This window comes from Erythrolamprus reginae, chromosome 2 (genome assembly GCF_031021105.1).
Source record: "Erythrolamprus reginae isolate rEryReg1 chromosome 2, rEryReg1.hap1, whole genome shotgun sequence".
Classification (NCBI taxonomy): Eukaryota; Metazoa; Chordata; class Lepidosauria; order Squamata; family Dipsadidae; genus Erythrolamprus; species Erythrolamprus reginae.
In genome coordinates this window covers 105,784,230-105,796,938 of record NC_091951.1, presented here as the reverse complement: position 1 = coordinate 105,796,938, position 12,709 = coordinate 105,784,230, and the positions used below count along the sequence as shown (strand labels likewise).

Sequence of the window (12,709 nt, the reverse complement as noted above, 5' to 3'; positions counted from 1 at the left end):
TAATCTTGAAAGTCTCATTCATTCTTCACATTTTCCCATTTCTATCTGCATCTGTATGTTCATATTTCATGTAAATATAAAATGAATTTTAATGTAATCCTTAAAAATAGGTTTATTTTAAAATTATTTTATTAAAGGTTTTAACAAACAGTAAAAACTAATACTCACTAAAGAAAAAAAAGAGAAAATCCTATTATTAATTTCAGTATCTTATTTCAAAATAATTTGTCCATTTGTAAGTTTCCAAAATCAATTTTCCAATCACTGTTTTTGCTTACTTAGAGGAAAAATATTTTTTCAAGTCCTGAAATTTACATTTAAAACTTCTTTTGCTAAGGATTCAAAGAAACTCATCCAGTTTCCTTGCTAGACATTTGCTGTTATGAAGATTCTTAATTTCTGAAAAGCAATTAACAATGCAATAGTACCTAGGTTAATAGCTCAACCACATAGTTTACTGAAGCCACCTATCCTGAGTTTCTTTCGTACTGGAGTTCCTTACTTCTATCTCAAAATTATAAATTTCTAAATAAAATTGGTTAAACATAAACATATCCAGAAAGAATAACGATAATATAAATATTATAAGCGAGCCATAACCAAATCAATTTTTACCAGAAATATATATGTGACAGATCTCAACATTCTATTGTTGAGAGTTCAGAAATTATGGAAATACCTGTGTTTCTCTGAGAAATATGCACATATGTTAATCTTTTCATGCTATTTTTTAACTCTGAAAGTCCCTTATAGGAATGTTTCTGAGACTTCAAAAATTTATAACATTGTTTTTGGTCTGCTCAAGCACTTTTTGTTAGATTTTTCACGTAAATCCCTACAAAATAATCTATCTTTTATGCATATAAGAAGAGAAACAGCTTGCGAAGTTATTGTGGAGAGAAAATATATTTAAAATAAGCTTCTAATAAAAATGTTTAATTGGTGATTAACAATTCCCATTAACAGTAAAACATCGAGTTTTAAAATGCACCACAACATACATGCAAAATAATTTCTCTATTAAAGACAGAAGCAATGAAGGCAGAACCTCTTAGTGTCACAGCAATAGAATATTGAACAAAAGGCAAGGAACATGTTAGGATTAAAACAAGCAGTTTTGATTTGTTGCTTAGCAACAGAAATTGCGGGGGAAATAGTCAAAGAAGAAAAGAAGAGGCATTTTCAAGAGAGAGAATTATTTTAGGAGAGGGAAAGTGAAAACTAGTAAATATTAACTCAGAGTAGCTATCTTTTTATCAATAATTGAAGCAACATATCTTAGGTTCCTCCAATCTTCATGGCCATTAGATATATGGGAATGCAATTCTCATCATCTCCAGATAGTCTGATTGATCACAATTCAGCATGACTGGGGAACAATATCTTGGCAAAAGGCGATCAAGCAGTTAAGGGTGATAATTCCAGATGTTTTAGATTAATCATTTCCAAAGGTTGCTAACACACTGAAATCTTTAATTAACTTTATGTGTTTGGTGGGGTACTAGTAAACACCAAAGGAAATTAAGATGTCTTATGTGTTTTTAAAAGTGGTGACTCCCCAGTGTTATCAGGTTAAGCATTCCTTTTGTGTTTGTCAAGATGAAGTACAAATTTATTACTCCTCCCCATCCCTTCTTCCTTTTCCTTTCTGTTGTAGGACAAAACAAGTGCTCTGAGTCTCAGCAACGTGGCCGGGGTTTTCTACATCCTCATCGGTGGTCTTGGACTAGCCATGCTGGTTGCCTTAATCGAGTTTTGTTACAAGTCCAGAAGTGAATCAAAACGGATGAAGGTGGCAACACATTCACAGGCCTTTCACACCTTCTTTAGGATACCAGCCAGCCTCCTAATATGCTTTTAGAAATGGATCCAACTGGGATGGTGATTAGGATAGAAAGTCAATATTTTAGGACAGCGCTGACTTTTACCTGACTGATCTATTTAAGATTCAGCTGAGTGAGGCAGTTGATTGAAAATGACATGTGGCCAGGATTGTCAAGAGCTAGGGAGTAATATTTTTAATTTGAAAATGATTCTGCAGGCATCCTTATTTCAACAAGTCCCCATCAATCACAACAGTTAGTAAATTGCCTCAAGATTTTTTAATAAAATAGAAGTGAATAGAAGGCTAATTGGAAAACATTTTCATCGTCCATCCTTAATTAGTTAAGAACGGAGTTTGATATCTACAAAAGAGAGAAAACTTGGTACCTTTTAGTTTTCGATTGTCTACACTGATTAAAAATAACTTTTGTGGTTCCAAGAAGATTCTATCCAAATGCCAATTTTCAAATTCCAGAGAATAAACTAGGAACTATTTGTTTGCAAAGCATGCAGTTGGTCAACACGATACTGTCCTACTCCATATTATAAGTTGCTTTTAATTTCTCCATGGTACTGAGAATGCCCAAAGAATGTCTGCTTAGGAGAAGTTCATACATTTCAGATATGTGGTTTTTTGCTGATTTAAATAGCTTAGTTAAATTAAGAAGCCTTATCCTGCTTATGCAACTGTGAGGTGGTTACATACCTAAACCTGGTCAGGCTACTCTTATACTGTCATATCAAGCATGCATAATCTTGACTTGAGTATCTCAAAACCAGCTAATTATAGCAGCTGCATACTTAACTACAATGCTTTTTGCATTGCATTTAGTAAATGTATATGTTGGCCATTTTATCCAAGACATACTTTTATTTTAAATATAACATTAGTTCCTTTTGCTATGTAGAAAAAGTCTTATTTGGCAAAATCAGAAAAATGTGTTGTTGATTTATATTTGTAAGAAGCATCAGGAACAGTACAGCTTTTGCCCTCTTTCAGTTCAGATGTCTAGGAAATAATGGAATATTTAACCTGTTGTAATTAATTTTAGTAAGTTCACTTTGATTCTTAATATACATTTTTTAAAAGAATACTATGAAGGCACTTTTACTTCAGTGCAACCTTTCCTTTCACCACTGAGTTTACATAAATGAAGATCTCAATCATGAACTAAGACTTGTACAAAACAATTTTGCAAAATGGTTGGTAAACAGCAATAACCAATTTTCCTAACTGGTGTGCCACATACTTTCAGATTGTCATGTATCTATCTTGATGAGGAAAAGAATCCTAAATGATTGTATCTGAGCCAAGCATTTTTCTGCATAACATAGGCACAGAATCTAATCCTCTATAAACAAACTCAAATTCAACCTTTGAAAATAATAATAACAACAACAACAACAACAAAAATTGTGAGCCGCTCTGAGTCTTGTGAGCCACTCCGAGTCTTCAGAGAGGGGCGGCATACAAATTTAATAAATTATTATTATTATTATTATTATTATTATTATTAATAATAATAATAATAATAATAACAACAACAACAACAACAACAACAACAGAGTTGGAAGGGACCTTGGAGGTCTTCTAGCCCAACCCCCTGCTTAGGCAGGAAACTTTACACCACTTCAGACAAATGATTATCCAACATCTTCTTTAAAAGTCCAGTGTTGGAGCATTCACAACTTTTGCAGGCAAGCTGTTCCACAGATTAGTTGTTCTGTCAAGAAATTTCTCCTTAATTCTAAGTTGCTTCTCTTCTTGTTTATTTTCTACCCATTGATTCTTCTTCTACTCTCATTCTCCTTTGGAGAATAGTTTGACTCCCTCTTCTTTGTGGAAACCCCTGAGATATTGGAACGTTACTATCATGTCTCCCCTAGTCCTTCTTTTCATCAAACTAGACATACCCAGTTCCTGCAACTGTTTTTCATATGTTTTAGCCTCCAATCCTCTAATAATCTTTGTTGCTCTTCTCTGCACTCTTACTAGAGTCTCAACATCATTTCTGCATCGTGGCAACCAAAACTGAATGCCATATTCTAAGTGTGGCCTTACCAAGGCATTATAAAGTGGTATTAACATTCACATGATCTTGATTCTATCCCTCAGTTAATACAGCCTAGAACTATGTTGGCTTTTTTGGCAACTGCTGCACACTGCTGGCTCATATTTAAATGGTTGTCCACTAGGACTCCAAGATCCCTCTCACAGTTACTCCTGTTGAGCAAGGCACCACATATACTGTACCTGTGCTTTTTCTTGCCTAAATGTAGAATCTTACTTTTTTCCACCATTAAATTTCATTTTGTTAGATAGTGCCCAATTTTCAGGACTGTCAAGATACTTCTGTATCTTGAGCCTATCTTCTGGAGAGTTGGCTATTACTGCCAGTTTGGTGTCATCCGCAAATTTGATGAATTCCCCATCTATCCCATCATCCAAATCATTAATGAAGATGTTGAAGAGTACTGGGCCTAAAACAGAATCTTGGGTACTCCACTGCATACCTTCCTCCACGTAGATGCAGTTCCATTGAGCACTACATGTTGAGTGTGGTTGGTCAGCCAGTTTTGAATCCATCTGGTGGTGGTACTGTCAACCCATATTTTTCTATTTTATCTAGTAGCAGTTTTTGATCTACCATATGAATTTAGGGTGTGTTAAATCAGATAACCCATTCCTTGCACCATTTGTATTTAATTTCTCAACTTATCTTTGGCTATTTTGCTTCTGACAATGGCCAGGCCTTACATGAAAAACAGAAAGTTCTGAAAGTTTAATCCTTATATGATAGTCAAAATGTTTATGGAGATTCTGTCATCCAAATCATGGTTTTACCATCAGTGCTTTTTCAAAAGTCAACTGGGTTTTCTTTGTTTTCTCTTGAAGACATTATCCTTCTCATCTAAGAAACTTAAGAACTGAAAACGTTTCTTGGATGAGAAGTGAAACATCTTCAAGCAAAACCAAAGAAAGTCCAGTTGCCTTTGAAAAAGCGCTTTTGGGATGATAGTCAAAACTGATGACATAGTTAAGATTCAGGAAGGCAGTTTATTAACAGTATTAAACAATTAACCAAGTAATCATTTGTTCATTAAAGGTGGAATCTAATATTTAATCATGATAACAAGAACTTGGAAAAGCACATTTTCAGAAAAGAATTGGTAGGAGGGGGAAAACTTGATTCCCCACTCATGAATACCAATTCCTAACACTTCCTTCCAGGGTTGGAACCTGAGCAAGAAAGAGAAAGGAAAACTTATTTGTTTATTTTGTTTCAGGCAAGAATTAGGGGGTGAGAAAATAATGAAATCTTATTATGCCCACTAATTTTTCATTTTAATCCATCCCCCCACCTCCATATTAGTGTTAAATTAAAAAAAAATAAGAATCCAAATTTCCAATCAGGCTGAAAGTCATTTGACTTGACCAAAATAAACTTTAAATATGATGCAGTTAATAAGCAATTGTGATTTTTCATTCACTTTCCAGATGAACTATTTCCCTTAATTTGTGATTTACGATAACTTAAACTACAATCCTATAAAAAGGATTCATTAATGAGCCTTCCCAAGCTCAAGACAGTGAAGACTAGATGTATGTATCTTCTGTGTCTTTCATAAACCCTGGCATACATAAAGCATCTGCTAGTGATAATAAACAAAACTTCAGAACCTGTTGATATTGCTGGAGATAAATATGACTATTAGTAGCAGTCAGGAGTATTTTCTGGATTACTTAAATTGTATTTTAGAGGCAAATTAATTGAATATCAAAGTTATAAAACTGTACTAGAGGGGGAATTGAAAAAAGTTGTGTAGATTGTTATTGTCCAGCCATTACCAAGGACAGGGGGGAGACCCCCCTTGTTTCTCTTAAAAAGGGTTTTTGTTTGATCCCACAGCAATCAATCAATGAAGCCATACGGACATCAACCCTCCCCAGAGCATCTGCAGCAGGAACCAGCAGTGGAGAAAATGGACGGGTGGTGAGCCACGATTTTCCCCAAACCATGCAGGAGATTCCATGCATGGGTCACAACTCTGGGATGGCCCTGGGAGCAACGGGATTATAATTGTCCCTTGATGGATCTTCTGGATGAGACCAGGGTCTCTCTTACCCCAGCAAGGGGCCAAAAGCAGACCATTCAAGAAGAGGGACAATGCAGTGGATCTTCTAGAAGAAAGCAGATCCATTTCCTTTGTTTTCTTTGTGTGTTTGTATGTGTCTGTTTATTTTGCAGTAAATCCACAGGCAGAAGAAAATACAACCTGTACTGCAATAAGGAGAGGGCAACTGGACTGAACATAATTTGGAGATATCCCTGAGACACGGTTAAAGAAACACTGAGGAAGACAGCGCCATTTTGTTTTTAACTTGGTTGTTAATAAGTTCTTAGTGTGTGCAATATATATTTTTATTACTAATTCCCGTGATGTCAGGGTAATATCAGCCCTGCCCTGCTCAAAAGTTTTAAATCAGGTTTAGTTTGGGATACAAACCATAAATGTCTACACTACTAACAGTGAAAGGGGGGAGGACACTTGGAGCAACAAAATGCGTTAAAATTGTTGCAACGAGCCTGAGTAGGGGTATTGAAGGAGGTCACCATTTCCCTTTCAAATGGACTTGAAAAGGATAGTTGAAAGAAAAGCCTAGCTTGGAGAAAGAAATAGGAAGATTTTTTTAAAAAATGAGTTATGTTGTGTATTTAAATTTGCAAAATCCCAGGTATGTAGAGGTTAGTGCCACCTATATTGGTACTAATTGCCAGTAATGAATTGGTTTTCTTGGAATTTGCATTTAATAGACTATCATTTGGACAGATTACCAGCCACCCACCTAAGGTGAGGGCTATTTCCTATACATGGGGAAAACCAGGAAAATGTGTTTATTTGTGTGTGTGTGCACACACACATTTGTATGCATGTGCATGTGTACACACAAGCACATTTCCTTGTCTGCCTTCTCAAAAATGAATAGGCAAATAACAGCCATTTTCTCATTCTTGCACATCTGTAAATGTTCCTTCCTGTGGCGATTTTTGAGTAGAGAACCCTGTTTTGCCAAATAATGTTAAATAGCCAAACTATTTTGAATACATTCAGCTTTTTGGTCTTTCTGGAATACATCTAAAGAATTTCCCATGGAGTAACTGAGCTGCATACATTTACTATGACATGAAAATAAATCCAGATTTCATTGAATGATGCCAACAAGGAAATGCATTCACCTAGATTCAGCCTTCCTCAATATTTGCAGCTGGTTCCATTAAAAAAAAAACTAAAATCAGGTTCAGGAATCAAATCTTGGCCAGCAACTGCATCTACAGAAAAGCCAACAGGTTGGTTTTCCAGCTCATCCATCTTCATGAATGAAAGTGGAACACTCAAAATATGCCGGCTGGTACCTTGCTTCCTACTTTGTCTCTGATCCAAAACCCAAGCTTTCAAGGGAATTCTGAAATTTACAGAGATGTCCAAAGCACTGGAAAGTGGACTTGTCAACAGTATTTCTCCCAGTCATGTGCATGCTAGCACACCCAATGAAATAAAAGCTCCAAAATGAACATAAACTACTTGAGCAGAGCAGAACACTTTTCACTGAAGAGAACTGTGTTAAAGAAGAGAATCTTCCACTTGATCATTAGTCCAGAGGAGGTCCAGCTCTTCTCCCATTTCCCATCCTCATATATGCATTTGCTCATGACTGGATCACAACACCTGATTTTACAAGGGGCTAAACCTTTATCCAAGTGCCAGTGCAAACTCCACAGGGATTTGTAACATCTAAGACCTGCAGATAACAATGTGCAAAACATAAGACTTGCATAGAATGGGGGAAAGATGGTCAAGGCTTCAACACAGGCTGTAAACTAAAATGACATTGTGGTGGGGTTTGATATGACATGAGTTTGTTTTGTTCCACAAGTGTGACTAACAACTGGCTCTAAAACAAGCATTCATATATCACATATGCTTATAAAATGTAAGCAGCCACTGAAGTCTGACTTCTAGAAACTGATTTTACCATTCAACACTGTGTTGTTCCACCCACTTCCTCCATTCCTCTTAAGATGGCACTTTCATAAGACTGGCAATATGGATAATGCAGATCCCCTTATGAGGGCACAGCATGCCTAATAGCTGCTTCTTTCTGTCAGTGCCACTGGAAGGCTTTTGTCTCCATCACTTCATCCAGCTATCTGTCAAGACTCAGATCTCAGCATCTGATATTAACTCTTCAAGGTCTTGTTCTTGGTGTATTATTATTGTTATTATTTTACGTCTGCTTTTGATTATATTTTGAGTTTAATTCTGTGTATGTATTTATGGTGCACCAAATTCACTAAACTGAACCTGCTTTTTTGTTAAGAGAGCTTTTGAGTGTCAAGAACAATCTGACATTTCTGGTAGTCTCAAGAACTTTAAAAGTTCCTGCAACTATCTTCCACCTTAAAACCCAATTTAAGCAGTGCAAGAATTTCTTTCTGTGTGGTCCAAAAAAACAAAAAGCCCCATGAAATTTAAAGAAATGCAAAGTCTTTGAAGCAGAAAGTATCAGTGTCATGCCTAACAATTGTATCAGCCAGTTAAATGAATCTGTGGAAGGACAAAGGCTGTAATAATATGACATGGATAAGAGGACTCATATTTAAAATGTTTTTTTGCTCAATGAAAGGGTGGAAGAAAGGAAGAAAGAGTGATGCTGAAGAAGTTGGGAAATGTTAACTTGTAATATGTATTTTTACTACACTTTTCTTAAATATATAATAATGGGGATTGGGGTACCCTTAAAGACATTGACATTTTCTCAACAAGAATCCATATTTAACAGTTTTGGCTTTCATTAAATTTTGCTCTTTGGTATATGGATATATATTTATTTTTTTAGTTTAAGAGTTACATTTGTTTTCACTCACCAATTTACTTGTCTTTTATTGATGTAAAAACAAAGAAAGAAATATTGTCTGGGATTTTTTATAATAATCTTTTCCCATTTTTCTTCCCTAAACATCTTGTTTTGTCCCAAGACTGGATTAATGGAAGGAGAACAAAATATGTCGCAATTAGCAATTTGCAAACCTTTGCCAATACAGAAATCAAATCACATGTAAATGTGTAAAGCCCTCTAAATTGTAAAAGAAAAAGTTCTCAATTTTCAAAATATTGTCTTCAATATTTAGAAAGTATTCTAAATAGTTAAATGGCTATGGAGATTCTCAGTCTTCCAGGTCATGGTTGTCCCAAATGTGCTTTCTGGCTTTTACTTGAAAATGTTTCACTTCTCATCCAAGAAGCTTCTTCTGCCCTGACTGGATATGGGGAATGGAAGGATTTATACTCCATGCAGACAACTGACCAGACAAATGACCAGCTGTTTATAAGGAGTATAAATCCTTCCATTCCCCACCATCCTGTTAGAGCTGAAGAAGCTTCTTGGATGAGAAGCTAAACATCTTCAAAGAAAAACCAGAAAGTCCAGTTGCCCCTTGAAAAAACACCTTTGAGGTATTCTAAATAGTAGATACTGACAAAGTGATACTACTTGAAACTCCAGGCTGTAAAACTCCATCTGGTTCCATTTCATATTGAGTTTAGCTTTTTAAAATGGTTTAGGAGCTGATTGTTCTACTAAAATTGTTGCCAGCAACTGATTTGAAATGGACCTTCAAGGTAAATACAAAAAAACCAACCCTATATTCACTGGCCAGGTTTTAAAGAGCTTTCTGACACAGTTACAATGAATCAAATAAAATTACATCTTTAGGTATAAAAGAAATTCTTACAGCTCAATGGACGCAACTATAACCACTGTTGTCCATTCCTGACTTGGAAGTTTGTTATTGTTTCTGTAATTTCCAAACCTCTTACCTGGAAATACTGGTAGTTCTTGCATGTCCATCGGTTGCATGATATTAGATCATGCTAAACTGGAGCCTTCTAATGTCTGTGGTCATTGTGGCCTGAAGTCTGGATGTTGGTTCCAGTTCATTTGGAATGCTGTGGTTTCAGGAAGGCTATTCTAGCCGCACCACTAATAAAACTAGGGAAATGTCAGTATCTAACCAACAATCTTTTGTGTGATTGCTCATTCTTAACAGCAAGAATGAAATAGAATTGAACATAATTTGCAAATGAAGGATCTACCAAATATTTAAAGTGTCACAAGAAATAAAAAAATTACCATATAGTGAGGAACTTAATTTTGTTTCACACAGTTGTATACTTGAAACAAATTGACACAATTTGGAAAAATACTTAAATACTTAACATATTTAAAATAATTCTGTACTTCAAAAGTTACAAAGTTTAGCTTAGGTTTAAAATGCAGCACACAGAAAGAGAAAATTATATAATATAACTTGTCAAAATGAGAAAGCAACTTCTATCAAGTTATGGAGTCTGTTATATTTTTACACCTAGTACCAGCTTAGATATTCAATTTAATATAGCAAATGAACAACATTGGAACTGCAACTTTCATTCTAGTCCAAGAATTAGCAGCTTTATACAACGTTGTCACATTTGTAGGGTGAATTACACAATAATAGTGTCATACATATTTTAAACTATGAATGTCTTTCATTTTGCTTTGTTTTATTTTGATGTATGATTGTGTATTCAATTTATTCTAGGGCTACAATCCTTATCAGGTTTACAAGCAGGCTAGTTCCATAATAAATCAATGGAGCTTAATTCTGTGTGTATCTTGTAAGTCATAAGGGGGGGGGGATGGCACTACAGATATTGCTGAATTATAACTTCCAGAATATTAAGATGTTCAACGTGTTCAATGAAAGTAAGGTTTAAAAGTCATCCATACTAGCTATTTACTTAGACTTAAAGCATGGTTTTCTTCTCAGACTGTGGAGTTACATGTTAGATCCAATAAGGAAGTACAGAAATGGCATCCATGGCTATTTGATTTTGATCGTTATCTGAGTACCTACAGAATAAATGTTTTCTGTTTTCAGAAGGATAAACTATTCTGACTTTATGGAACCTATTGCTACTGGTGTTACGCATGTGACATTAAAATTCTTTACTTTTATAAAATGATCCAATTATACAGTGCAGACCGTTCCCTTGGCATGAATCTATCCTCTAGAATTGTTCCAAATATAATTTCCAGAATTGGGAAGCCACCTTTCTAGAGAAGGTGATTTTGAAATAGTGGGTATTCAGTAGTATTTACACAGCTATGGTTCAGTCACCATCCTCTTTATTAAATGTATCCAGCCACTTGTGAATCCCTTTGAAGTTCCTTATGTAATTTAGTAGTTTACTTGTGAGCACAGCTGCCTTCCTTGACATGGGTCATCTGTCAGACTGGGTAGTGAGGAGATGAAAGAGAGAGATGGAATTGTAGTGGCTGGCTGAAAATCTATTAGCCATAGTTAAGCCCTATAACCAAGTCGGGAAGCTACATTGCTTTTATAGGAAGTGACATTTGCATATCCCATTAATCCACATTGTCTAGAATAACAAAAATCCTTATACAATAATTGTATCCCATAAACTTTGCAACATTTTATTACTCATTTTGCTTTTACGATTTAAAATTACCAGGGTAGCATACAACCAGACAATAAACTCCAATATAAAATGGAAATTAAGAAAAAAATTACTGGTGAAATCTCACACAATTTATTTTTTATATTTTATTTTTGAAAGAGGCTATAATAGCAAACCTTGAACAAAAAAGTCAAACAAAGTAGTTCTAATTCACCCATTATGTCAGCCAAAAATATACTTTAAAAAAAAAAGCAATAAAGAAAAAAACAACCAAGCCCTGATATAAAGTGATATGGTCATGTTGTCTAGACATAGTCATCTTCCTTAATGTCTTGTTAGATTATCCTTTATTGAAATCAATACATCTGGAGGGTACCATTTGAGATCGGCTGTTCCACATCTTCCTGCTGTTCATCTATCCCTGTCATGAATGAAGGTATATATATGTTTCCCAGGTAATGTTGCAGGATCCAATCTGGGTCGGTCACCAGGATTGGAGCTTTTATCTTCTGAGTCTAAGTTGGAGACTAATCACAGAGAAGTACCTCTGTGGGGACCTTTCATAGTACCATCTCTGTGGGGACCTTTCACAGAGCCCCAGTGACTGACCCATGTTGGATATATTCCTCTATTTGCAACAGCAAAAAAAAAAAATCCTATATTTTCCTGAATATTAGTGCAATAAAGTGAAAACAAGTGAACCAGCAAACCCCAAATTAGCAACATTATTGTCTCAAGTGAATTTCAAAATGCTGGCTATTAAAATATTGAATGGTCTAAATCAGTGATGGCAAACCTGGAACGCGGAGCCATATTTGCTGGCACGTGAGCTGTTGTCCTAACTCAGCTCCAACATGCATGTGTGATTTTTGGCTCACACAGAGGCTCTGAAAGAGAGTTTTTGGCTTCCAGAAGGGTTCTGGCGGGATGGGGGGGTGTTTTTACCCTCCCCTGGCTTCAGGGAAGCCTTTGGAGTGTGGGGAAGGTGAAACACGAGCCTACTGGGCCCACCAGAAGTTGGGAAACAGGCCATTTCTGGCCTCCAGGGGGCAGGGGAAGCTGTTTTTGCCCTCCCCAGGCATTGAATTATGGGTAGGGGCACTTGCACATGCACGACAGCACACGCCCACACTCTTTCGGCACCTGAGGAAAAAAAGGTTCACCATGACTGGTCTAAATATATTCCTAAAGACCTTGATGAACTCACTTCACCTATAAAATTGTGCCTATATGCTTCAGATCACTGTCAGAATCCTTGGCCATGTGCTCACTGATTAGCACAACATAAGCTTTCTCAGTGGTAGACTTGGAATAGCAGAACAGCCTTCCTACTTAGTGCATTTCACTGCAAGCCTTTTAA

The 12,709-nt window shown here is 35.9% G+C and overlaps 1 protein-coding gene across 3 annotated transcripts in view; it reads left to right on the top strand.

The window, feature by feature from the left end:
* The window catches only part of GRIA1 (glutamate ionotropic receptor AMPA type subunit 1), a 309,938-nt gene extending 301,284 nt beyond the window's left edge, over window positions 1–8,654 (top strand). For 2 of the 3 annotated variants that reach the window (XM_070739028.1, XM_070739029.1), the window contains exons 15-16: window positions 1,658–1,792; window positions 5,715–8,654. In XM_070739028.1, the coding sequence (XP_070595129.1) occupies window positions 1,658–1,792; window positions 5,715–5,906 (327 nt within the window). In that variant the 3' untranslated portion in view covers window positions 5,907–8,654. The remainder of the gene's footprint in view (window positions 1–1,657; window positions 1,793–5,714) is intronic. The other variant, XM_070739030.1, reaches the window with a different exon arrangement.
* Window positions 8,655–12,709: the final 4,055 nt, after the last annotated feature.